This window comes from Ictalurus furcatus, chromosome 16 (genome assembly GCF_023375685.1).
Source record: "Ictalurus furcatus strain D&B chromosome 16, Billie_1.0, whole genome shotgun sequence".
Lineage (NCBI taxonomy): Eukaryota > Metazoa > Chordata > Actinopteri > Siluriformes > Ictaluridae > Ictalurus > Ictalurus furcatus.
Window position 1 is genome coordinate 19,024,597 of NC_071270.1, and position 25,440 is coordinate 19,050,036.

General features: G+C 38.3%; 1 protein-coding gene and 4 non-coding genes across 5 annotated transcripts in view; 4 read left to right on the top strand and 1 right to left on the bottom strand.

Annotated features, from left to right (window-relative positions):
* Nucleotides 1-7,284: 7,284 nt before the first annotated feature.
* Nucleotides 7,285-7,357, top strand: trnar-ccu (transfer RNA arginine (anticodon CCU)). The gene has a single exon. It is a non-coding gene; the product is annotated as a tRNA-Arg (tRNA).
* A 1,488-nt stretch (nt 7,358-8,845) lies between these two features.
* Nucleotides 8,846-8,918, top strand: trnar-ccu (transfer RNA arginine (anticodon CCU)). The gene has a single exon. It is a non-coding gene; the product is annotated as a tRNA-Arg (tRNA).
* Nucleotides 8,919-8,925: 7 nt separating this feature from the next.
* On the top strand, nt 8,926-8,997 carry trnam-cau (transfer RNA methionine (anticodon CAU)). The gene has a single exon. It is a non-coding gene; the product is annotated as a tRNA-Met (tRNA).
* A 1,409-nt stretch (nt 8,998-10,406) lies between these two features.
* Nucleotides 10,407-10,479, top strand: trnar-ccu (transfer RNA arginine (anticodon CCU)). The gene has a single exon. It is a non-coding gene; the product is annotated as a tRNA-Arg (tRNA).
* Nucleotides 10,480-12,970: 2,491 nt separating this feature from the next.
* st8sia4 (ST8 alpha-N-acetyl-neuraminide alpha-2,8-sialyltransferase 4) overlaps nt 12,971-25,440 on the bottom strand; it is a 28,397-nt gene continuing 15,927 nt past the window's right edge. Inside the window, exons 3-5 of the mRNA XM_053645500.1 lie at nt 24,427-24,684; nt 22,263-22,556; nt 12,971-15,511 (exon numbers count right to left, since the gene is read on the bottom strand). Coding sequence (XP_053501475.1) covers nt 15,229-15,511; nt 22,263-22,556; nt 24,427-24,684 — 835 coding nt within the window. The 3' untranslated portion in view covers nt 12,971-15,228. The remainder of the gene's footprint in view (nt 15,512-22,262; nt 22,557-24,426; nt 24,685-25,440) is intronic.

Here is a 25,440-nt window from a genome sequence, read left to right on the forward strand (position 1 = left end):
TTCCTGTAATATGAAGCACTCGAGCATGACCACTTCATTTGCTTAAGTTCAGGGGTAACAAACTCGGGTCCCAGAGGGCCACTACCCTAGAGATGTGTGTTTTCCCATTTTAACGCATTATTAGGTCAGTTAAAGCTGTCCGTGGTGTTTAAATGAAGTGGAATGCTAAATTATTTGCCAAAATATATACTTAATTATTTGCACATTTCCATAACCAATCTAAGACTGCTGATCTTAAACACAAATGTCCCCAATCACCTTAAGTTTGTTTAAAAAAAAAAGAAGAAGGTAAAACTATCTATCCCCTGTCATTTTGTGTCGACGTTTGCCTTGATCCTCTGGGGTAGGGGGTTCGAATCCCGCCTCTGCCCTTTGTGTGGAGAGCTTGCATGTTCTCCTTGTGCTTCCTCGGTTCCCTCTGGTTACTCCGGTTTCCTCCCCAGTTCAAAGACATGTGTTGTAGGTTATCTAGCATTTCCACATTTTACGTGGTATGTGTGTGTGATTGGGTTGGTACCCCTTGTGCCCTGAGTTCCATGGGATAGGAACCAGGCTCCCTCATGACCCTGAGTAGGTTAAGCGGAATGGAAGATGAATGGATGGATATCGTTATCCAGCAGATGTGGTAGTGTTTCTATTTTATGGTAAATACTGATAAAGAACACATGTAGTGTTCTCATCATCAGGTCATGGTAGCAGTGAATCCAGGGACAATCCCAGGAGCACCGAGCATGAAGCGGGAATGTATCCTGGACGGGATGCTACATTCACTCACCTAAGGTAATTTAGCATAGCTAATCCACCTACAGGAATGTTTTTGAGAGTTGGGAGGAAACCCACACTGACATGTGGAAAAACATGTATTGTCTTGCAATTTGAGAAAAGAAAGTTTAAATTATTCAGTGTTTTGTGTGGTTTTGCTTTGTGAATATAGAAGTGATGCAGTAATCTCCAACACTGGTGGTATTATTTCTATCTTGTGGAAAGTGCTGATAAAGTACACATGTAGTGTTATAACATGCTGGATAATATTTTCCTGCCCTATTTGAACATTTGAGCAAGGGACTGATTACACAGGTGTGGAGTACACTGACTATTTTCACTTTGCTCAAGACAAAAACAGCACTTCACAGTATTTTAAAGATTCATTCATCTTTAGTAAGTCCTTATTCTTGGTCAGGGTCACGGTGGACCAGGAACAAAAAGAGACCTATATGTCAGGAACCATTAGTCACTGAGCTTATTTGTAATTAGTACATTGTGTACATCACGTAACTGTGGTACTATTGATATCCAGAAATATGGGACAAGGATGATGTGGAAGAAAGAGCAGCATTCCACTGTCAACAGTGAACCTTAAATATAGTTAGTCAAATTATATATACTTTTTGTGCTTGTACACTACACACATGCTTTTATGCAAACTAAAATAAAAGCAAATGTTTTTAGGTTTTAAGTTTTTCTAAATCCTAACATATGTGAGTTAGAATCTTAAGCACATTATTAACAAGAGTTAGCAGCAGGGAACTGTGCAAGGCACTGAATCTACAAGAGAGGAGCTGAGCACTAACATGTCACTAATGCAGTGATGCAATCTTCTCTAACAGTTGTGGTATTATTTTCATCTTGTGATAATTCCCGATAAAGAATTCTATTTCTCAGAATTGTACAGTCCTGCTGATCTTCAAATTACAATCGATTATCTCTGTTATTATTTTGGAAGTCCATTTCATATAAATTGCACACTCATGGATATGTGACAAGCCTCAAAGTCAAAGCTAAACATCAAATTAATACTAAAATATTTAGTAAATATGTTACAATGCATTGATAATTAACAGAATATTCCCAAAACATTTAGACCCAGTGATGTTGGGCAACTGCAGAGTAATTATGAGCCTTTAAAATTACAACAATGCAAAAATATTTACAAATATATGTAAACCATGCAGAAGATTTTCTAACATTGTTTCCAGCTCCTTAGAGCAATAAAATTAGCTCAAGGTTTAATTCTTTTGAACACTTGTATAAAGAACAAGGGCAAATTCATGCCTATTGCTTCCACCTACATAGTAGAGCAGATTAAATGAATTTTCTGAAAATTTAAACTAATTGATTGTAAGTCTAAAATTGCAAACCCGTTGCATGGCACAATTGCACATGCTACAGACAATTTAGAAATGTCAATCAGCCTACAGCACCTTTGGTATGGGTGAGGAAACCAAGGTACCTGGAGGAAAGCCCCAAAGCACAGGTAGAGCATTCGAGCTCTGCGCACACAGGTAGAAGGCGAGATTCAAGCCCCAAACCCCAGGGGCGCGGGGCAATGGGCTAACCACTAAGCCACCTGTCTAATCAGACATTTACTATATAAATGAATTATATGCCCCCTCAGTAAATCTGGGACTAAGCTTCAAAAAACTAAACTCTAATACTGCCGTGGTGTGACTGTCTGCTGTGTCACACCTGTCAAACTTCATTTCTGCCTCACGTTATAAAAATCTGTAAAGAAAAACAAACAAAAATTATGTTCTTCTAAATGCATTGTCTTGGGTCGTCGTAGAACTATTATCATTCAGATTCAGACCTACATTTTTAAAAGCTATTTAAAAGCTGAATTGAGATTTATTTACATTACTATTTACGTACCTTTATTACATTACTATTCATTCTGGAGCACCTGTAACCTCAGATTATACAGTGCCTCATCAAAAGATCAAACGGTGGAACAATAAAGACAATTTTCCCAGCCTTCTTTGCTCATATTTACCATGGGGGCCGATATTAGTGGAGGACACTATATATGTTGACTGGTAGAGTTATAGCAGATTTGGTAGTACAGCTTAAAATTTTTCACTTTCAAGTAGAAAAGTATAAACTCTTATAGTATGAAAATATCAAGAAAGATTCACCAAGGAAAAAGATTAAGGAGCCAACTGGCAAGTTAGCTAAAGCTAAAAACAGCTTTATTTCTAATCTCTTAAAGGTAAGCTAGCAATACAAACTGCATGTAACAATCGACGACTGTAGCAACAGATAGCTATTAGGGTCTGAGTCTTGCTGCCACATCTGTATATCTGTTTAGATTTATTTGGATTTGTATGTTTTGATTTGTTAGGAATTTAGATCAAGTACCATGTTATATATTTTATTATTATTATTATTATTATTATTATTATTATTATGCATGTTGAATATTATTTTAAATACTATTAATAAATACTACAAGTTATTACTATTTATTGAATGTTTTTTTATTCATGTTGTCATTACTATATATCATTGCTATTATTTATTATATGTCACAAGTGTACCACTCTGTTTAATGTCTGTGATGTGTGTGCTGTAAACTGTGTTGAATGTATCATCTTGTGACCAAACACCAAGTAACATTCCTTACACAATTAAAATGTATATGGCGAATAAAATTATTCAGATTCTGACAATGCTGTCTGTTGCTAAAAAGTCACATTATGACTTTACAAATATAGTATATGATTATAGAGAAATTTAATTATGTACTGTTTGATAATTTAGCAAGTAACAAGTAGAAGATTTGTCTTTTGAAAAAGTCAAGTATAGACAGGGAAAATTCAGGTATGATGGTACTTCAGGTGTATTGGGACAGATAAATTTAGCAGTATTTATTCTCTGACCTGATAAGTGAAAGTCAAAACTTTTGTTATTGAGCCTCATTTTCATAAGGTTATAAAATTGTTATGATTGGTTTATTCCACATATGGATGATGTGTAATGTATATACAGTCATGTGAAAAAACAAGTGAACCCCATGGAATTTTTTTTGGACATATTTGGACAAGAAAACATTTGATCCTCTTTGAAACAGTGACTATTAATAAAGGTGATACACTCTATCAAATAACACATAGAATTGTCATTTTGTAGTAATTTTCACAATTTAAATGAACAAAAAACAGTCACATGGAAAAAGTAAGTACACCCCTACATTTATCACACCTTCAAAATAAAATTATAATCAGGTATTCAAGATTGGATGCCAGCGATCAGAACCTGCTTAGGGAGTGCAGGTGGAACCTGTCTTTTTTTGAATCCCACTGAAATGTTGTGGGGGGATTTGAAACAGGCAGTACATGCAAGAAAACCTTCAAACATCTTGCAACTGAAAGAATATTGCATGGAAGAGTGGTCAAAAATGTCAGCAAGCTTGGTGGACAATTATGCAAAATGCCTACAATAAGTTATTTCTGTTAAAGGGTGTAATACTAGCTTCTGAGGCTAAGGGTATACTTACTTTTACCACAGTAGAATATCACATCTATTGATATTTCTGTTGAATAAATGATTGAAAAGGCTATTTTTACCTTGCGGTTTTGTTCAAGTATATCAACTTCATTAATTGGCACTGTTTCAAACATGATCAAATGTTTGCTTATCCAAATATGTCAAAAAAGCCAAGAAATTCCATGGGGTGTATTTATTTTTTCACATGACTGTACATAAGATGTACTATTTTAACAAAATAAGAATAATGTTAGCTCAAATCATGTCCATATATTTATATGTTTATATGTTTTTGCAAGTTATCACAAATTACCAAACTGGGAAATATAAAATGTTACTTAGGCTTACTACTGAGTATGCAGAGATTTTTACTAAGTTTCCTGTTCATGTTAGAGATTGTCAATGATGTTTATTTTTGTTAAATCCTGAGTCATGGTACTACTGCAAGAAACAAATTATAAATGGTTACGAACCTTGTGGTGGCAGTGTTCTACTGTATTTATTACCTAATCTGTTCATACTGAATTTTAGAAAACACTGGTTATGAACTCCGAAAATAAAGATTTTCAAGATTTTCTAAACCCTGTTATTGTTGTTACTGCTTTAAGAAATGAATTGTGGGGTGTTACTCTGGCCAATACCTTAATATGTAATCAATTTTACTTAATCTACCATGTTCATAGAATAGAATAGGTTGAAATATGATTTATTGATGCAAATAATGTGTATGCTAGATGTTTAAGCATAGAATGTTTAAATGTTTTAAGCATAGAATTGTGTGTGAAGGTAAAAGCCTAAACCAATGAAAACATGCTGTCCCAAGTGACCAAACATGTCATTAGAGATAGCTTCCAGTCACTCCTGGCAAAAGGGAAAGCCATACTTCCTCAGAATACAGTATGATATAAACTTTTTCCTTTATATATAGATATTCAAGACGTAGAGGATTACAGAAACGTATATGATATGTTGGGGTAGTTGTTTTATTAATTGCAAGAAAGCTCAGACAAACTGGCAATACCAAAAGTGTTCCAAAATATCTGAACTCGCCCTAAGTAATAAAATAAAAGTACTTTGTTACTTCTCACCTCAGCTTGGTCCCCAAAAAATCATTTACTTCGGTACTTCAAGTAAAGTTGAAATGGTCCTGCTGGTCTGCAAAACCAACAAAATTCATATACTCACACAAAAGAAAACATGTTGTTATAGAACGCAAGCCTCTAATTAGACTCCCATCTTAAATGCATTCCTTAAAATATCCTGTATGTTTACATTTCAGCTCTAACTATTCTGCTTGTTTTTGTGGTTTTCACATTTCTGCCTTTTTTTTTTTCTCTCTCCTGCCTAACCTGCCAGCTGTTAGTGATGACAAAGAACAGCCAGAAGAGGTCTCTAAGCTGCCAGCACAGGATCCCTTACCAGCAATAAGATGAGTGACAGCCCTGCTGGATGTATATATCTCCTGCAGCAGTGAGATGGGAATGAGCAGAGGCAAAAAAACGAAGCTATAAATGTCAAAAAAAGTATCAGCCAAATGGCAAACTCTATGATGCATGATGAAACCACATAGCAGTCAGAATAATGAGTAGAACAAGAGTGATGCTCTACAAAGTCAGCAGGGAGTAATCGAATAAATAAGAGAAGATAGCTGAACTAGATTTCACTGGTGACACTGATTTCAAAAACCAGTTGTATGATACTCAACGTCTGCCACCTACTGCAGAGCTCTTAAAGGGATCTATTTACAACAGTCGAAAGTCAAAACAGCTGAGATTCAGAAAAAAATTTGAAAAGAAAACAATTGATATGAGAAAATGTGTGTTGAAATTATGCTACAGGGTGAAGATTAGTGAGGATAATACTGACAAAAAAGGAAAAGAAACAACAATCTGAAAAACTCCATACTCATGCAGTCATCCATACTCTCTGGGCCTTAACCAAATCAGAAATATTGTTAAACCATTAACACAGTGTCATCCCTCTTTATGTACACCACATATTACACCAAATGTCTGATTTCAGCAATAAGCAATAACCGCAAAACTTGAATGTTAGGTCCCTCTAGGGACCTGCTACTCACTGATGCAATTTCACTAAAACGTTGCCTCTGGGGGGTGCTGTACATATTTTTTGCATTTATAAACATGCAAATCTCTTCTAAATAAAGTGCACAGTGAAACTTCTTCTTTCTCCTGATTCTTTGGCTTAAGCCATAAAAATGTGTCTCTTGTTCCATTTGATCCCACTCACTCAAATTTATGACAGTTTGCTAAATAAATTTGAGGATTTTTCTGTATCATTAAAATTTGAATCCATAGAATTACCATCCTGAAAAAACTTATGTATCCAAATGAAGGAAAAAGAGAATTGTTTGGGGTCCGGACACATTTGGAGCATATCTGAGACAGAGAGGATATCAAAGTGCAGCTCCCCCCAGAAATTTTTCAAACCAGTCTCCACATAAGCCTCTGTGGTCTAATGGATAAGGCACTGGCCTCCTAAGCCTGGGATTGTTGGTTCAAGTATTTACTGTTAGTAAATTCTGTCACCAAGTACATTTAGCAGAGTGGCACAGTGGGAGCATTCTGGGCCCATAACCCAGCGGGTGATGGATGGAAACCATCTTCTGCTAAGAACCAACACCTTTAAGGTCGTCAGGAAGAATACATTGCTCATTATAGTTAGCTAGTTAGCTTGTTGTTAATATTCATCACAAGATATTTTGCAAGTATGGCTAAAAATGACATGGTATTATATTGTAGGATGTAATGAGTTTCAATGTCTCTAACACAAAGAATGTCCAGGTGGCTGTTTGCTGCATTTGATTCGAGTTCACAATATGTAATTGTAAAAAAAAAAAAAAAAAAAAAAAAAAAAAAAGCAGAGTGGAAGCATAAAATTCTGGACAAAATTAGAGCACACCCCCCACAAATATCTCAAATTTTTCATATTCTGTGTCCACATATATAATGTATCAGCGCGCTTTCTGTGTGTAATCCAGTTGTCACCATTAAAATTCCAGCCCCAGTGGCCTAATGGATAAGGCACTGGCCTCCTAAGCCAGGGATTGTGGGTTCGAGTCCCATCTGGGGTGTGTGGTTAGCAGAGTGGCGCAGCGGAAGCTTGCTGGGCCCATAACCCAGAGGTCGATGGATCGAAACCATCCTCTGCTAAGAAGCAAAGCTTTTAATGCCTTTAACAAGGTCATAATTCCCAAAGAAGGTCTATGATGCTGTTCAGTTCATTTACAGTGGAGATGTATCCTATGAACATTGAGGTATTTCCATGACCTTCATCAGTAGGCACTTTTAAGCCAATAACCAGCCCTTTTGACCTGGAGACCAGTGTAATAACAGAAATCGACAAAATGCTGTTGCATGTCCCGCGTTTGCATATTTGACAAGTAGAGGCTTTGAAATGTTATGATGCGATAACTCTTGCCTGTCAGGTGCTCAGTAATAATGCAGATCCCCCATTACTTGAAGGAATGCAGCAAAAGCAATTATCAAAACAATTAACAATTGTTAAAAATGCAGCAACTGAGTTTTTTTCTTTGAAATTAAAAACTAGCGGTTGCAACTTGTTACTTCCAAACTCCAACCAGGACAAGCCATGGATATAATGCTGTAATATTCATTTACGGTGGAGATGTATCCTGTGAACAGTGAGGTACTACCATGACATTCATCACAAAATATTTTCTAAGTAAGGCTAAACTTGAATGTGAAAAAAAGCAAAGTGGAGGCATACAATTATGGACATATTCTGGGCACATCTGCCTCAATCAAATATCTCACATTCTGTCTCCACATACAGTAGTACATATAATGTGTCAGTGAGCTTGTTGTGTGTAATCCAGTTGTCACCATTCACATTCATGGCCTAAAGGATAAGGCACTGGCTGCCTAAGCTAGGGCTTGATGGTTTGTGTCTCATTTGGGGTGTCTGTGGTCAGCAGAGTGGCCCAGTGGAAGCATGCTGGGCCCAGTGGTTGGTGTATTGAAACCATCCTTTGCTAAACACTGCAATTTTGATGGGGTCACCATATCTCACAAGTACTGTTAGGAAATACTGTTAGTAAAGAATGACACCAAGTGTGGTTAGCAGGGTGGTGCAGCAGGAGCGTGCTGGGCCCATAACCCAGAGGTCAATATATTGAAACCATCTTCTGCTAAGAACCAACACCTTTAAGAAGGTCGGGAAGAATACATTACCTGTTACAGTTAGCTAGTTATCTTGTTAATATTCATCACAAGGTATTTTGCAAGTATGGCTAAAAATGACATGGTATTATATTGTAGGATGTAATGAGTTTCAATGTCTCTAACACAAAGAATGTCCAGGTGTCTGTTTGCTGCATTTGATTCGAGTTCACAATATGTAATTGTAAAAAAAAAAAAAAAAAAAAAAAAAAAAAAAAAAAAAAAAGCAGAGTGGAAGCATAAAATTCTGGACAAAATTAGAGCACACCCCCCCACAAATATCTCAAATTTTTCATATTCTGTGTCCACATACAGTAGTACATATATAATGTATCAGTGCGCCTTCTATGTGTAATCCAGTTGTCACCATTAAAATTCCAGCCCCAGTGGCCTAATGGATAAGGCACTGGCCTCCTAAGCCAGGGATTGTGGGTTCGAGTCCCATCTGGGGTGTGTGTTTAGCAGAGTGGCGCAGTGGAAGCGTGCTGGGCCCATAACCCAGAGGTCGATGGATCGAAACCATCCTCTGCTAAGAAACAAAGCTTTTAATGCCTTTAACAAGGTCATAATTCCCAAAGAAGGTCTATGATGCTGTTCAGTTCATTTACAGTGGAGATGTATCCTGTGAACATTGAGGTATTACCATGACCTTCATCAGTAGGCACTTTTAAGCCAATAAACAGCCCCTTTGACCTGGAGACCAGTGTAATAACAGAAATCGACAAAATGCTGTTGCATGTCCCGCGTTTGCATATTTGACAAGTAGAGGCTTTGAAATGTTATGATGCGATAACTCTTGCCTGTCAGGTGCTCAGTAATAATGCAGATCCCCCATTACTTGAAGGAATGCAGCAAAAGCAATTATTAAAACAATTAACAATTGTTAAAAATGCAGCAATTGAGTTTTTTTCTTTGAAATTAAAAACTAGTGGTTGCAACTTGTTACTTCCAAACTCCAACCAGGACAAGCCATGGATATAACGCTGTAATATTCATTTACGGTGGAGATGTATCCTGTGAACAGTGAGGTACTACCATGACATTCATCACAAAATATTTTCTAAGTAAGGCTAAACTTGAATGTGAAAAAAAGCAAAGTGGAGGCATACAATTGTGGACATATTCTGGGCACATCTGCCTCAATCAAATATCTCACATTCTGTCTCCACATACAGTAGTACATATAATGTGTCAGTGAGCTTGTTGTGTGTAATCCAGTTGACACCATTCACATTCATGGCCTAAAGGATAAGGCACTGGCTGCCTAAGCTAGGGCTTGATGGTTTGTGTCTCATTTGGGGTGTCTGTGGTCAGCAGAGTGGCCCAGTGAAAGCATGCTGGGCCCATTACCCAGTGGTTGGTGTATTGAAACCATCCTTTGCTAAGCACTGCAATTTTGATGGGGTCACCATATCTCACAAGTACTGTTAGGAAATACTGTTAGTAAAGAATGACACCAAATGTGGTGCAGCAGGAGCGTGCTGGGCCCATAACCCAGAGGTCAATATATTGAAACCATCTTCTGCTAAGAACCAACACCTTTAAGAAGGTCAGGAAGAATACATTACCCATTACAGTTAGCTAGTTATCTTGTTCTTAATATTAATTACAAGATATTTTGCAAGTATGGCTAAAAATGACATGATATTATATTGTAGGATGTAATGAGTTTCAATGTCTCTAACACAAAGAATGTCCAGGTGTCTGTTTGCTGCATTTGATTCGAGTTCACAATATGTAATTGTAAAAAAAAAAAAAAAAAAAAAAAAAAAAAAAAAAAAAAAAAAAGCAGAGTGGAAGCATAAAATTCTGGACAAAATTAGAGCACACCCCCCACAAATATCTCAAATTTGTCATATTTTGTGTCCACATACAGTAGTACATATATAATGTATCAGTGCGCTTTCTGTGTGTAATCCAGTTGTCACCATTAAAATTCCAGCCCCAGTGGCCTAATGGATAAGGCACTGGCCTCCTAAGCCAGGGATTGTGGGTTCGAGTCCCATCTGGGGTGTGTGGTTAGCAGAGTGGCGCAGCGGAAGCGTGCTGGGCCCATAACCCAGAGGTCGATGGATCGAAACCATCCTCTGCTAAGAAGCAAAGCTTTCAATGCCTGTAACAAGGTCATAATTCTCAAAGAAGGTCTATGGTGTTGTTCATTTACAATGGAGATGTGTACTATGAGCATTGAGGAATTACCATGACCTTCATCAGTAGGCACTTTTAAGCCAATGTCCAGCCCTTTTGACCTGGAGACCAGTGTATTAACAGAAATCGACAAAATGCTGTTGCATGTCCCGCGTTTGCATATTTGACAAGTAGAGGCTTTGAAATGTTATGATGCGATAACTCTTGCCTGTCAGGTGCTCAGTAATAATGCAGATCCCCCATTACTTGAAGGAATGCAGCAAAAGCAATTATTAAAACAATTAACAATTGTTAAAAATGCAGCAATTGAGTTTTTTTCTTTGAAATTAAAAACTAGCGGTTGCAACTTGTTACTTCCAAACTCCAACCAGGCAAAGCCATGGATATAATGCTGTAATATTCATTTACGGTGGAGATGTATCCTGTGAACAGTGAGGTACTACCATGACATTCATCACAAAATATTTTGTAAGTATGGCTGAAAATGACATGGTATTATATTGTAGGATGTAATGAATTTTAATGTCTCTAACACAAAGAATGTCCAGGTAGCTGTTTGCTGCATTTAATTCGAGTTCACAATATGTAATTGTGAAAAAAAAAGCAGAGTGGAAGCATAAAATTCAGGACAAAATTAGAGCACACCCCCCCTGAAATATCTCTCATTGTTCATATTCTGTCGTCTAGGGTGTGTGGTTAGCAGAGTGGCGCAGTGGAAGCGTGCTGGGCCCATAACCCATTCTCTGCTAAGAACAAAGGTTTAATGCCTCTAACACAAAGAAGGTCATTGTGTGCATGGCGTTCCAATGTTATTCTTGATTATTTCCCGGGAAGTGACCTCCCCATCCCTATCTCCTCACCTTATAGTCATGTGAAAAAAATAAGTACTCCCCATAGAAATTGCTTTTTTTTTTTTTTTTTTTTTTACATATTTGGACAAGTAAACATTTGATCCTCTTTTGAAACAGTGACTATTAATAAATGATACACTCTGTCAAATTACATAAAATTGACATTTTGTAGTAATTTTCACAATTTAAATTAACAAAAAGAAAACAGATAAGTCACATGGAAAAAATAAGTACACCCCTACATTTATCACACCCTCAAATCCATAAAATTAGAATCGGGTGTTCAGTATTGCATGCCAGTGATTAGGACCTGTTTAGGGAGTGCAGGTGGAATCTGTCTTATTCCTATCCCTCTCATATCTAGTGTCTGGTGTTCCCTTTGCTATTGAGGTGTGTGGTGTCATTATGCGAAGATCTAAAGAGTTCTATAAGGCCTTCAGAAAAAAGCTTGTGGATGCCTATGAGTCTGGCCACTGTAAGGAAAATCATCTACAAGTGGTGCAGGTTTCAAACGACTGCCAATTTGTCCAGGACTGGTCATCCCAGCAAATTCAGCACAAGCCCAAGAGCAGTCTGATGCAAAAAAGAAGTCTTCAAGAACCCCAAAATTTCATCACAGGATCTGCCACTAAGATTAGCAACTGTTGGTGTCAAAGTGCATGCTTCTACAATCAGAAAGAGATTGCATGGGAGGCATGCAATTCATTGATTCAACTATGAATTCTGCATCATATCAAGGAGTGCCTGGAGATAATGTGAGGTCATCTGTCTGAAAGTTGAAATTGAACCGAAAGTGGACCTTTCAACAGAATAATGATCCTAAGTGCACTAGCAAATCCACAAAGGAATGGCTCAAAAAGAAGAAATGGAGGGTTATGGAATGGCCTAGTCAAAGCTGGGAGTTTAATCCCATTGAAATGCTGTGGGGAGATTTGAAATGGGCAGTACATGCAAGAAAACCCACAAACAGCTTGCAAGTGAAATAATATTGCATGGAAGAGTGGTGAAAAATTTATTTCTGCTAAAGAGGGCAATACCAGCTTCTGAGGCTAAGGGTATACTTACATTTTCCACAGAAGAGTATCACATCTATTGATATTTCAGTTGAATAAATGATTGAAAAAGCGATTTTTCCTTGTGTTTTTTTTCTTCAAATGTATAACCTTTGTTAATAGGCACTGTTTCAAAGAGGACCAAATGTTTGCTTGTCCAAATACGTGAAAAAAGCCAACAATTTCCATGGGGTGTATTTATTTTTTCACAAGATTGTAGTAGAATATCACAACAGATAACACACTAAGTAGGCCAAATCCAAGAGGCTGCTGAGTGAAGCATGTCCAGTCTAATTTGTAGCAGGGAAGAAAAAGATGCTGGAAATATGCTACCCTCTGACATCATTTCACCAACCAGCACATTACAGGTCTGCCCATTAGCATCGACATTGCCTAGAAACAGAATATGATCATAGAAAGCATAAAAACAACACTGAAACACACCAAACAGAGATGGGATCAATGTATTTTATTTCCTTTGTCTAAAATTTCGACAAACATAGAAATTTGGTTTTGAAAAAAATGAACTCAGATTAAAGCTGCAATTTTAGCAAAAACAAGTATCAAACTGTCTAAAAATGATCTATCACATTCAACTTCAGTACAAAAAATTACAATATAAATTACTGACAAAATGAAAATCCTGAAAGAGAAAACAACAGCAGTTTCCTGAAACAATAAATAGTATGAGACATGGTCTATAGCTTCAAATACCAGGCAGTACAGTACTGCTAGGGCATACCATAAAACCATACACAATATATCCACATAATACACATGGTTCAATTTATCAGCCCTAATTTCTGAGGGACCTCAGCCTTTTATTTAACCAACCCCAGGCACATTTGAACAAATTTTAACAAGGATCCATGTGCATTTGCTAAATAAATCCCCAGTGCACCACTGGCTTTAACACAGTTGCTCTTCACATAGTGCTTGTCTAGCTTGTGCCATAATCTGTAAACACATAAAGAGCACCTTGTGGGCGCTAATCTCTTTTGTTGAGTTAATCAGTTGAATCAGACATTTCTCAGGACAGACTGAGAAATACCATTTAATATTCCCAGTTATTGTTTTTTGAACAGGCCTCTTTTGCATTATTGCGACTGCTGAGTGCTTAGCGATTGGCTAACACTGCTTGCTACAGGTACATATTAAGAGCCAGAATACTAGAAAGATTGTAACATTTAAAGGCATTTTTAAAAGATCTCTGCTTCCAGCAACCTTCGCCAAACAACCAGATGCCAAAACACTGCAAACCAAAATGATTGGTAACCAAAAACAATTTGTAAAAACTATGTGACATTAACAATATTCTAAGAAATAAGCCCACAACTGTGACCAACCCCAGCAATACAGTGTTGAAATTCATTACAATATTCAGTCAGTTTGAAGTAGTACATTTCTGTTGAAAACTGATGAAAATGTCTTTACATTCTTACATATGTACAGTGCTACAGGTAGCGGGGAAAAAAGTCATTCGACTGTAAGAGAGGGAAACTGGAGAAGCACCAAAGGCCTGGAACCACTGAGCATATACATGTCGAGCAACAGCAACAACACTATAATGAGCTGATATGCAAATGATATGATAATGTTACACTTTCGCTCTAAAACAAAAACAAAAAAAAGCAGCCGAAATACGTAATGTATTGTAATGTATTGAAGTTGGGGTGTTCGGATTTGAAATTTTCACTGTATGATCACCTAGTCTAAAAATATCACAGTTATCACTGTAATAATCGGTGGTGAAAATCAAAGGAAATATTTATTACAAGATCTTTGCACATCCTTGTTTAGATAACAAAAACCAAAAGGAAACAAAAAGGATCCATCTATTTTCCATACTTCTTATCCTACACAGGGTCGTGGGGGATCCTGGAACCTATCCCAGGGAACTCAGGGCACAAGGCGGTGGGACACACTGGACGGTGTCAGTGAATCTGCAGTGTCTCAAAAGTTCAGTGACAAAAAAACTAAACCGTGGTACCTCATGAATAGTTCAGTATAGCCAGGCCAACACAAGGGGGAAAAAATGTTATATCCCAATATTCAGGTTCAATAAATATATGGTACATTCCAGCAACACAATCACCATCCTACCCTTCTATGTGACAAACAATGTATCATTTACACCAGACTTACAGTATATTACATCATCGAGGCTTGAAATGGCTTAAAAATTAGTGACATCTTGAACACGGCAAATTGAACATGTAAGCACTGACTGACCTACATTCATATAAAAATAATTTGCACTAATTTGCTCAAAGGCCTCTAGCTCCTAAAAATTACAGCACTGAAAAAACATTACAATCTCTCAAGGAACATTAAGATCTTTGGGATCATTAAGACGTTACGGTAATTTTCTTGTCGTAACGATGCTACTCATTTTCGATAAAGTCACTGAGAACAACCAAAGAGTAGTCACGTTTAAAACAACCAATGAGGCTTAACTCACCATTCAAACTATTGCAAGGTATCTGTAGCTCAAGAGCTCTTTTACAGTTCGCCAGTGAATTGGGGAATTTGAATGACTAAAATATGATAGAGCACTTTGAAGCATTTTTGATTCCGCAGATAGTGCCTTTGAAATATCCAACTGAAGGCACGTTCAGTTCACAAAGCTTCAAAGGGTTAGAGTGGGTTTTTCTGTCACTCAATGCATCATCTGTCTTTTTGATCAAATGTGACATTAACGAGTTGGACCAGTCAAGCTGGTGTACATTTAGACGTCATCAGCTTTAGTGCCCCCTTGCTGTGTAACATTTTTAATGTCTTGAACTCGAGTGGCATCCGGTGAGGACTTGCGTTGGAGAAGTATCGGTACTTGAGCATGTCGTAGTAATGATACTTCACTGGATTTCCACTGGAGTCTTTTGGGAATGGCCAAAATCCATACAAGTGGATCTCATCGCAGAAACGTGTGGCCATGGTGTACATCAGCAATCCAGTGCTGGGACGCTTGATATTTACCTTGTTTGTGAGCCAGTACCTGAGAATCAAATATAAATCAATATTAATAAACACGTTTCATCATTTGGGATGCTTTTTTGAATGTTTATTCAATTTTATAAAGGAATGACAAATTTACAAATTGCAGAATTTAAAGCAATTTAATTGAAAACATATTCATGGTGTCTGGAAAGCATCTTTATCTAAATTTTTATCCAATATAAACAGTCAACCAGGTGGTGTAGAAAAACTGGGATTGTCCCATTTTACAGAGAAACACATGAACTTCTTCTTAATACCAATTTTGACAAGTTTTCTTGTCGTTATTTGTTTCACAGCTGCTATTGAAAGCACTGATATTGAAGAAGAAGACTTATTTAAGAAGATTTATTTTGTCACATTATAGCATTATATACATTATAGCACAGTGAAACTCTTTTCGCATACCCCAGCTTTTAAGGATGGTCTGGTAAATGGTCTGCATTTATATAGCTCTTTTTTCCAAGACGCTTTACACTGTGTCTCATTCACCCATTCACACTCACACACCAACGGTAGCAGAGCTGCCATGCAAGGCGCTAACTTGCCATCGGGAGCAACTTGGAGTTCAGTGTCTTGCCCAAGGGATTCACGTTGGCCGGGTATCGAACCGCCAACCCTACGATTAGTGGACTCTACCACCTGAGCCACAGCCGGCCCAGGATGCTGGGGTCAGTCATGATAAAGCGCTCCTGGAGCAGATAGGGTCAAGGGCCTGTCACAAGGGCCCAACAGTGGCAGCTTGGTGGTGCTGGTACTTGAAAACCCAAACTTGAGGACAGTAATCCTGGATTGTTCACACATCACTAATGGTGATTATAGTGAATGTTTGTAACTTAGTTACTTTATAAGAAAACTTGGGTTTTGTGAGTTTGAATTTCCTTGATTGGTAATTCTATTTGTGTTAGTACATTTTTTAAATTTGGTATCAATGTTGTAAAGATCATTTTCAGACACCCTGTAAGTATACATTTATCACCCCTCCAAGCCCTTGCCCATGCTCAACCCACCCATATTTTCTCCAAGCATAGAAAACAGACGACATCACCAAGTTAGGGATCATAAAATGGAGGGGTAGCATCTTTCCACATCAGATAAACAGCTATAACACTGGATTGAGAGACAGAGAATGAAATATCCCTTAAAAGGTAAACCAAATAAGGCAACTAAAGGGCAGAGCTTAATAGGGTTAAAGTCCTAGTGAAGAAAGGACTCCCAAGTGGTGCAACAGAAAAGCAGGAGATATTGGCCATGCTCTCTAGGTGGTAGGTATGGCATACTCTCGCTCCTGTCAATCACAGCAACACTAGCCAATCATGGGCGTCTGAGAGCTCATGTATGTGGAAGAGGGCAGATAGCATGAGCAACAGTTGGGAAAAATGGAGGAATACAGAGGAAGCACGTGTTAGACTTTACCCTCACCAGTTAGTAGCTGTCATATGATAAGCAGAACTGGCTGGTGGGTGGGAACTGGCACATAGTCTAACTGAGGAGAAAATGGGAAACTTCTAGAGAAGGACTACTGACTGCCCAGTCAGGTTCCTTAATGTGCATTGATACATGTAAAACACATGACCTCTGTGGTGTTGCAAAGAAAAGCAGGTTGGACCAGTGCTTGAGTGTGCATAATTCTTTGCAATCATTCAAACGTAAGTAGCCCATCAAAAAGCTACGCTAAAATAGCTGCCATTCTCTAGTAAACTCACAAGAGTCTAATCGAAATAGCAATATGCAAGATGTAATTTTGGTTAGGTTGTAATTGAATGGCAAATTAGGCTATAATTTGCCTGTCTTAATGATGTAATGCTCTACCGGCTCTGTGCCGGGGGCATTACGATGCAAAAACCTGGCCGTCTGCTGCCATGCATGCAAATCTGAAATTGCTAGTATGCACCTTGAATCTTAATAGGTGATGGCTTGAGAAGGCTTTAATCAGCACTGAATTAAAAAAGGGGCCTGGTCATAGACAATACAGCAAGGTGATCATAAGGTGATTACAACATATTATGCAGGGACGTAAGGGATGTAACTGAATACGAATACATTATTCTGAATTTTTAGATAGAAATGTTTAGAAATCTTGTCAGAAAGGTTCACAGGGCATCTGGTTGAATCGAGAGCTGTGCATCAGGGCTGAGAATCCATGGGACATAAAAAAAGTCAAGCCAGCGGGAGGTTTTTACATTCATGAGGGCATGAGCAAGGTCATTAAAGCCACATTCGTGAACATAATTGTACAGCATTCATTTAGTCATCCTTAGTAACTGTATGGTCAGAGTTATGACACTTTAAATTAGGCTACTGGTTAGTATATATTTTGGGAAATAGAACCAGCAAGATTTGTTAGACAATATTGCAGGTATAAACAAATTAATTACTGGAGGAACAGGAAGGGTGAGGAACTGCATTGAGCCAGAATTCACAGACCATGCTGTTAGTGTTGTCAGTGTTTAAAGGTAAAAAAAAATAAAAAATACCCACAGCAAAAACAAGCAAGCAAAAAAACCTCTTCCAGTTTTGGCCACACCCACTTTGGGTTTAAATCCAAATACAGATATGTATATTTGAAGCACTACAAAGATGTGTCACACCTCTTTCATATACATAAAATAATTATATATATTAGTTACCTTTGAACGTGGCCTCATTGAGAATCAACTCACAGCTAGTCTTGGCATTAGTTATATATAACCAATCGATGGTTATATTCCTGTTCTTGGTTCTATACTTACTTTCAACTTGCAACTGTTTGTCTTCATTGTTTAGCATAATTGATGAGAACTTTAAATGCCCTTTAAGTACTTGATTCAATCTGGCCTCCAGGTTCAATCGCCCTGACTGAAAGCTATTTCCCCCTTCCCCTCAGCCTATATTTAGCACGGATGCAGGCCAGTCTGAAGGTGTCATTAAAAAGAAAAAAAAGGTGCCTGGCTGCCATGGTAACTCACAAGAACATCTGATGTCCTCTTCAGGAACACAAGGCCAAAACAAGCATCCCTCGATGAATAACCACTGGCCAAAACATGCAAAAAGGATTTGAATAGAACGCCTAAGACAATCTGAGAGGTCTTTAGTAGAGTGGATATGCCTAACAGATCACTACAGAGCAGCCTCGGTCTCATGCAAACCAATGGAAGAAAATTCTATTCTGAATTACACGCAGTCCATGAATCTTTTAAGAGCTGTGCGTGATGAAAGATTGAAAGTATGAGCACACAGTTTCATCAGAATTAGTCCTCCCATCTTCTTCTTCTTCTTCACTGAATTCAAAATGAAAATATTATTTAAAACTACAAAGCTGCGTAGTCTGAAATCTGAAGATTAAGAGCACTTAGCAGCAGGCTCTTGTGTAATCACGGGGTTGTCTTTGCGTACCCGCTGAGTGCTGCCTTTGCAAACACACGCCACAGGTGGCAGCCTGCAGGCTATTTTTCATTTCAGGAAATGACAAGTGGGATTCAGGCGCTCTGGGCTCCCTTCTAGCGAATACTGCCACGCCTGGGCTTCATGCCAATTTCTCTTGATGGATGAATCTTTTCTGTGTCTTCAAACAACGTCCGCAATTTTGATTCTGCTGATTTGTGCGAAAACTAAAGCATCCAGCGACTGAATGATGAAGTGTATCATAGTGCTGGGATATTTGATGTGTATCCTAAAGCTCTGAGATTTACACACTGACACAACAGTTAAAGATTTTCGCCACTGGGTGACCTCTTTTTTTTTCCCGCCACAAAAGCCAGAGCAATCATATATCTACTCCACTCCTCTGCTTTCAGACCAATTTAAACTGTCAAATTCTCTCTCTCTCTCTCTCTCTCTCTCTCTCTCTCTCTCTCAAGTGTGAAACAAATTATGAAGTGTTATCACACCAAACAAAATAGTTTCAATAGCTTTAATGTGGTGTTTGAATAAATCCTCTGTAAATATTTTGTCTTAAATTATCTCGCTGACAAACTAGTTATAAAAGCAGTACTTGTAGGGGGATTTCACATACACAGAATTTAGTCCATTTGAATCAAAGTATGGTGTGTTTTCCCTCTGTGTGCGGTTCATTTGAGCAGGTGAGTACAAAGTAATAAGCAGAGGTCGGTAGTAACGCGCTACATTTAATTTGCTTCAGTAACTTTTTGGATTTTTTTTTTACTTTTAAGAGTAGTTTTAACTGGCCAAACTTACACTTTTATTCAAGCTCATTTTTAATCACAGAAATGTACTTTTACTTCGCTACATTCGCTGGCATTCCTCCGTCACTGTTAAATGTTCACGAATATATGTAGTTTTAATACAACCCCAATTCCAAAAAAGTTGGGACGCTGTGTAAAATATAAGAAAAAACACAATGCAATGATTTGCAGATCTCAAAAACCCGTATGTTATTCACAATAGAACATAGAAAACATAGCAAATGTTTAATCTGAGGTAATGTACCGTTTTAAGGAAAAAATAAGGTCATTTTGAATTCGATGGCCGCAATACGTCTCAAAAAAGTTGGGACGGGGTCAACAAAAGGCTGGAAAAAGAAACAACTGGAGGTTACTTGGCAACAGGTCAGTAACATGCTTGGGTATAAAAAAAAAAAGAGTCCAATCTCCGAAAAAATGCATTTACAATTTGTGGAACAATTTCAGAAATTGTCAGCATCTGCATTTAAATTACAACAGAGAACTTTGGAACAGAACAGAATGGAAAGTGTGTGTAGAGAGAGAGCGAGTGTTTGTGTTTGTTAGTATATTTGTGTGTCTGACACTCTCGATAAAAAAAGCGAGCGGCTGTTGCGTCCACATTCAGACCACTTGTTGTGAAAATAAAGACAGTCAACCATTGGGAAAATGTTGTTTTTTTTTTCCGTGGGCTGTGTGTGAGATTTTGTGTTTAAAATGAATTAAAATGGTTCTGTGTTATAATACCCATCACAGGACTGGGATATGCTGCTTCTTCTTGAACCCATGTGTAATATCATAGAAACAGAACAGACAGAATTTCAAGGAGAGGTGTGACTTACAGTTCTCCATGTAGTCTGAGATTCAGGATTTTCCCTTCATTTAAATCAGATTCGAAGTAACTAGTAACTTGCTCGAGTAGTCTTCTCATTGGATTCTTTATTACTCTTACTCAAGACATTATTAACATTATTACTTTTACTGTTACTTGTGTAGTTATTTTTATAAGTAGTTTTACTTGTACTTGAGTAAAATGTTTGGCTAGTTCTACCCACCTCTGGAAATAAGACTGGGGTGTGGACTAAAATATCCAGTCTCAGATGGTCTGAGTGAGATAGTCTCACTCCGGGTTCCAAGCTAACTTTAGTGCAGTCTGATTGCAGTGCGAAGGTAATTCGGCTCTGAATCGACCAGACTGTAGGAAGCGAACCAAGCATGCCGTGTATTATGGGTATTATTTTTGTTTTGTTGGCTGGTATTACGGACCAACTAACAAAGCGAAAATAAAAAATACACTAAATATGTAAAAGGTGTTAGTGATATAATTATTGTGTCCTCCTTACTCCAATGGATATGAGTTCAATATCTGATGATGCAACAGCCATCTGTGCCTGCGAGCCAAGGTGTGCCTACGAGCAGAATTAGCCATGCTCTCTGCTGGGGAGGCACGGCATACTATCTCTCCCCTGTCAAACGTAGCTACACTAGCCAATCGTAGGTGTCATGTATGTGGAAGAGGGCATTTTTGAAGGGTTTTACGCTGCCCTGTAATGCTGCATGAGCAGCAGTTCGAAAACGTGCAGTTGGCTGGGGTGTTGAAATGTCTGAAGGAAGAATGTTGGCCTTCACTCTCCCTGGATGGTAGCTGTTGTTTGATAGGGGAGAGTTCGTTGGTGGGAGGGAAAATTGTTGAGAAAATGGGGGGAAATACAACAAAAAAACAACAAAAAAAAAACACCCACTCACAGAATAGTACCAAGTCATGCCACATAATTATACTGACCTTGTATAGAGAAATGTGAGATAATGTGCTTATGTTACATATAGCCCTGTACAGCCACATTCCTTCATTGTATTTTCATATTTTTTATATTATTAGTATCAAAGGAAGAGCATGGGAAGTAAAAAGTACCTTGTACAGTAAACCTGCTTCTCTGTCCATATCCCAGATAGCATCCAGATGTGGGCCACTTCAGGCAGTGATGCGGCACTGCTGGCCTTCTTTTGGCCCGGACAAAATGGACATGAGTCTGAAGTGGACCACATGTAAAATTGCAAGTATAGCCAAAATATCCCAAATCACAAGTGGGCATTTTTAGGCAAAGAAGCAGTGCTCACAGCAATGTGACCCTATAGTGACCCATGTGGTAAATAGTGAATATGGCCCAAATATCACAAAACAAATGTGGGTCACCTTTGGCAAAAATGTGGCACATACGGCATTGCTATGGCTTGCTTGTGACCCAAATCTGGCAAACAGGAGTGGACCGCCCACGTTCCGGATCTGGGCCACAGAAATTTTGCTAACTGGGATGACAGTAAAGAGTGTGAACTCAATGTGAGCAGTCGGCTAGTCCCTTGGTATAGAAGTGTAACATGATATAGAAGATCATAACAAAGATGAAACTATGTTGAAGATAATGCACACACACATCCTCTAATAGTGGACATGCTAGCAGCTTCATCCACTAACATCCCCATTCACTATACAAAAAAGGATGTTAACAGTGCTGATATCCATTACCTCCACAACGCTTGGGATTGAATTAAAGGAGCATCTTGTTCACGCTCTTAACATATCGTGTGACTCACCCTCTGACAGCATGGACCAGGCGGAGGGAGGGGTAGGCCATGTGCACCGGAAGCTTTCTCTTGAGAATGAGCTCGTTGACAACCTCCACGTGCTTCTCTCCTCCCTTCACCATGAAGGCTGGAATCCACAGGACGCTGTCATTCAACAGTCTCAAACGCTGCACAAAGTTCTCACGCACCGTCTCGTTTAACAGACCGCCGTACACACGCTGAATCACAGAAGGGTTCATGGTGGTGAAATCCGACCTTAAGCCCACATCATCAGCGAACTCAGCCAGGGGAGCGAGGTTACATCTGTGCCACAGCCGCAGGGAAAGACAAATGTTAGTGCTGAAATGAAAGGCCTTCAGGCTGCCTACAGGGTTTTAGTCATAAAGAAGTCTTTCGGCAGTGAGGAAAATAGAGGTGTGAGACATCAGGAAAATACAGGCTTCAGTCGACTTTGATGACGCCTGAGCATCACGTTGATACTGTTTTATACGTAACAGGGTTTCTAAACATGAATGTGTACAGCAAATTTGAAATCACAATAATTCATTGTTTTATTAACTAAAATCTTATACAATATACAAAGATCTAATCAACATAAGGCATTTTTAGATAGAACTTCTAGACAGAATTTTAAGCTTCAAACAGTCATCTATTTGTATGTATGGCATGACAAATAATTAACTGCACTTGAAGCTTTCGTAAAATTAAACATGAAACACCCAAAACTGTATACGGTACCATAACAAAGACAAACTGTATTTCGATACGTGAAATTCTGGAGGGAACGTCGGACGGCATGGTGTGGGGTCGTAATGACGTGTGCCATTAATCGATCTATGTTCTATAACATGGAAAACCGGAACATCAAAGGAATATCCTAAAAGCAACTCATGTAAACACCTTAATCAGAATATTGTCTTATTCAAAATAAGGTCAATAATTACATTACCGCTGTCCATGTAAACGTAGTCTATAATGTCCTTCTATAATATGACTAAAATAGGAATACTCCACATTTCTTAAATCGATTTGTGTTCACTTCGAGTATGACTTTAGTCGGATTAAGGTCATAAGTAGTTTCTTAATCTGAGTATCGTCTTAATCGGGTTAATATCGGATTATTGTTGTCCATGTAAATGTACCGAGTGACATGTTTTATTTGTTAAAAACAATCCCTTTTTTAAAATAAAAATATGTTTAATATTATACTTAGATTATACAGTGTTTCCCATACAAATGTGTAAGTTGTTACTATAGAAACGATAACGCATTAGAGCGAGCGCATTAATGTAAACCTGTGATATGAGTTACAACCAGCACTATTGTCAGAGCTGCTGTTTTAGAAAATTAATCAACACCTTTTGACCAAGTCGTTGTGGAAATACTTTTCATTCTTTTAATTTGAGTGCCAGTTGGATTGGACTGAGAGAAAAAGCTTTTTTAGAACATCTTTATTGACATTGCACAAGTACAAAGAAATTGGGTTTCTGTCCAGTTTAAGATTAGCCTTTAATTTGATGTCATATTTATACATTCGTCTTCAGTAAAAGCTCTATCCTGCTTAGGGTCACAGTGGACACAGCAACACTGGAGCTGTGAAGCAGCAACACTACATTTTTAAAAACTTATATTTACCAGGCAATCTTAAACTGGCCAAAAATAGCGCTTCTTTATGTACTGTTCTTTATTATATCATAGCATCATAACATAGATGCTGCTATTAGATTTTAATGAACCACTCGGGACAGCAGCAAAACATTATGCCACATGGATTCCATCCAGATTTAAGCAAACAACCCCAAATAAGGGGTTTTAAGAAAGGAAGTACAGTTTGGGCTCTTATTATATAAGCCTTGTATTATTACTGTGAGAAGGAAAAGAACTGCAAGTCATGGAAATTGAATATAAAAGTTTGGACTACTCTGACAACTCTCTGGCTTCTAGCCACTTCTCCTGAAGACTGGATGAATGCAGTCATTTGATTACACCGGTTATAGTCGTAATAAATTAACAGCTCAGCAGAGGTATGTTACAACGATGCTTAAGTGATCTCTAACAGCAGCCTGGCAGAGACATTTTCTGACAGGCTTTTACCAGTCAGCACTCAGACGTCTTGGTCATCAGGGACAGAGCTGAATACCTGCCTAACTGAATAAAAGCTAAAGGAAATTACCGTATAACAAAATCATGGCTGTCTATCTCCTTCCCACATCCACTCTTGAGGAGCACGCCCGAGTTGCCCACCACAGCACATGTTTTGAACCTTTTGTTCTTGAGAGGTGAGACGTCAGGAAGCAGGCTGTGTAGAGTGTGTGAGACATTCAGCGTCTTGCGTCGGTCCAGAATGTAGTGGATGGTATCACCAGGTTTAAAGCTGCTCTTGATTACGGACACGTCCCTCTCTGCATCCAAGAATCGGAGGATGTCCTTCCTGTTAATTGAACAAAAGCACATCAGAACTGGCTGTGTTCCATTATCAGAAAAAGACACACACGTTCATTGGTGGTTAAATGAAATAGAGTGCCCTGCATAAGTATTCACCCCCCTTTTTTGGCTTCTCCGACCTATGTCTTACCTATCCAGGCACTGTTGCGCCATATTCTTTCCATCCCGTAATAATGGATTTAATGGAGCTCTCTGGAATCTTAAAATTTTGTCTTGGACTTGTTTTGATAGTTCCTTGGACTTCATGGTGCTGTTTGTTTAGTAATGTTCTCTAACAATCTCTAAAACTGGGGCCTTTCAGAAACATGTTGGAGGGGGGTGCACAAATTTATGCACATCACTGTATCGCTCTGCTCTAAATTACAAACTTTACAATGCTGTGTTTATCTAATAAACATACTGAACGCTTCAGGACATTTTCAACGTACATTTTAAATGTAAACCCCAAGCATGAATCCTAGTCAGAACAACTCGAAACTTTCCATTTATGTGATAGAGATCACAGTAACAATCTGTATGAGATGTTGCAAGCGACTAATGAGGAAGTGTATGTGACACCTGTCCTGAGTGTTAACAAGACTTGACATTTTCCAAACGACACCCAGCAGATATGCTTGTTTCTGCTGCCACATGGGAACTGATAATGAGATTCTACAATTTATAAACGCAGCTTTTTTTCTTGGGGACAAAAGTCAGTGGCTAGCTGCAACTTTCTGCTAATTACAGGCCTGTTGTCACAGAT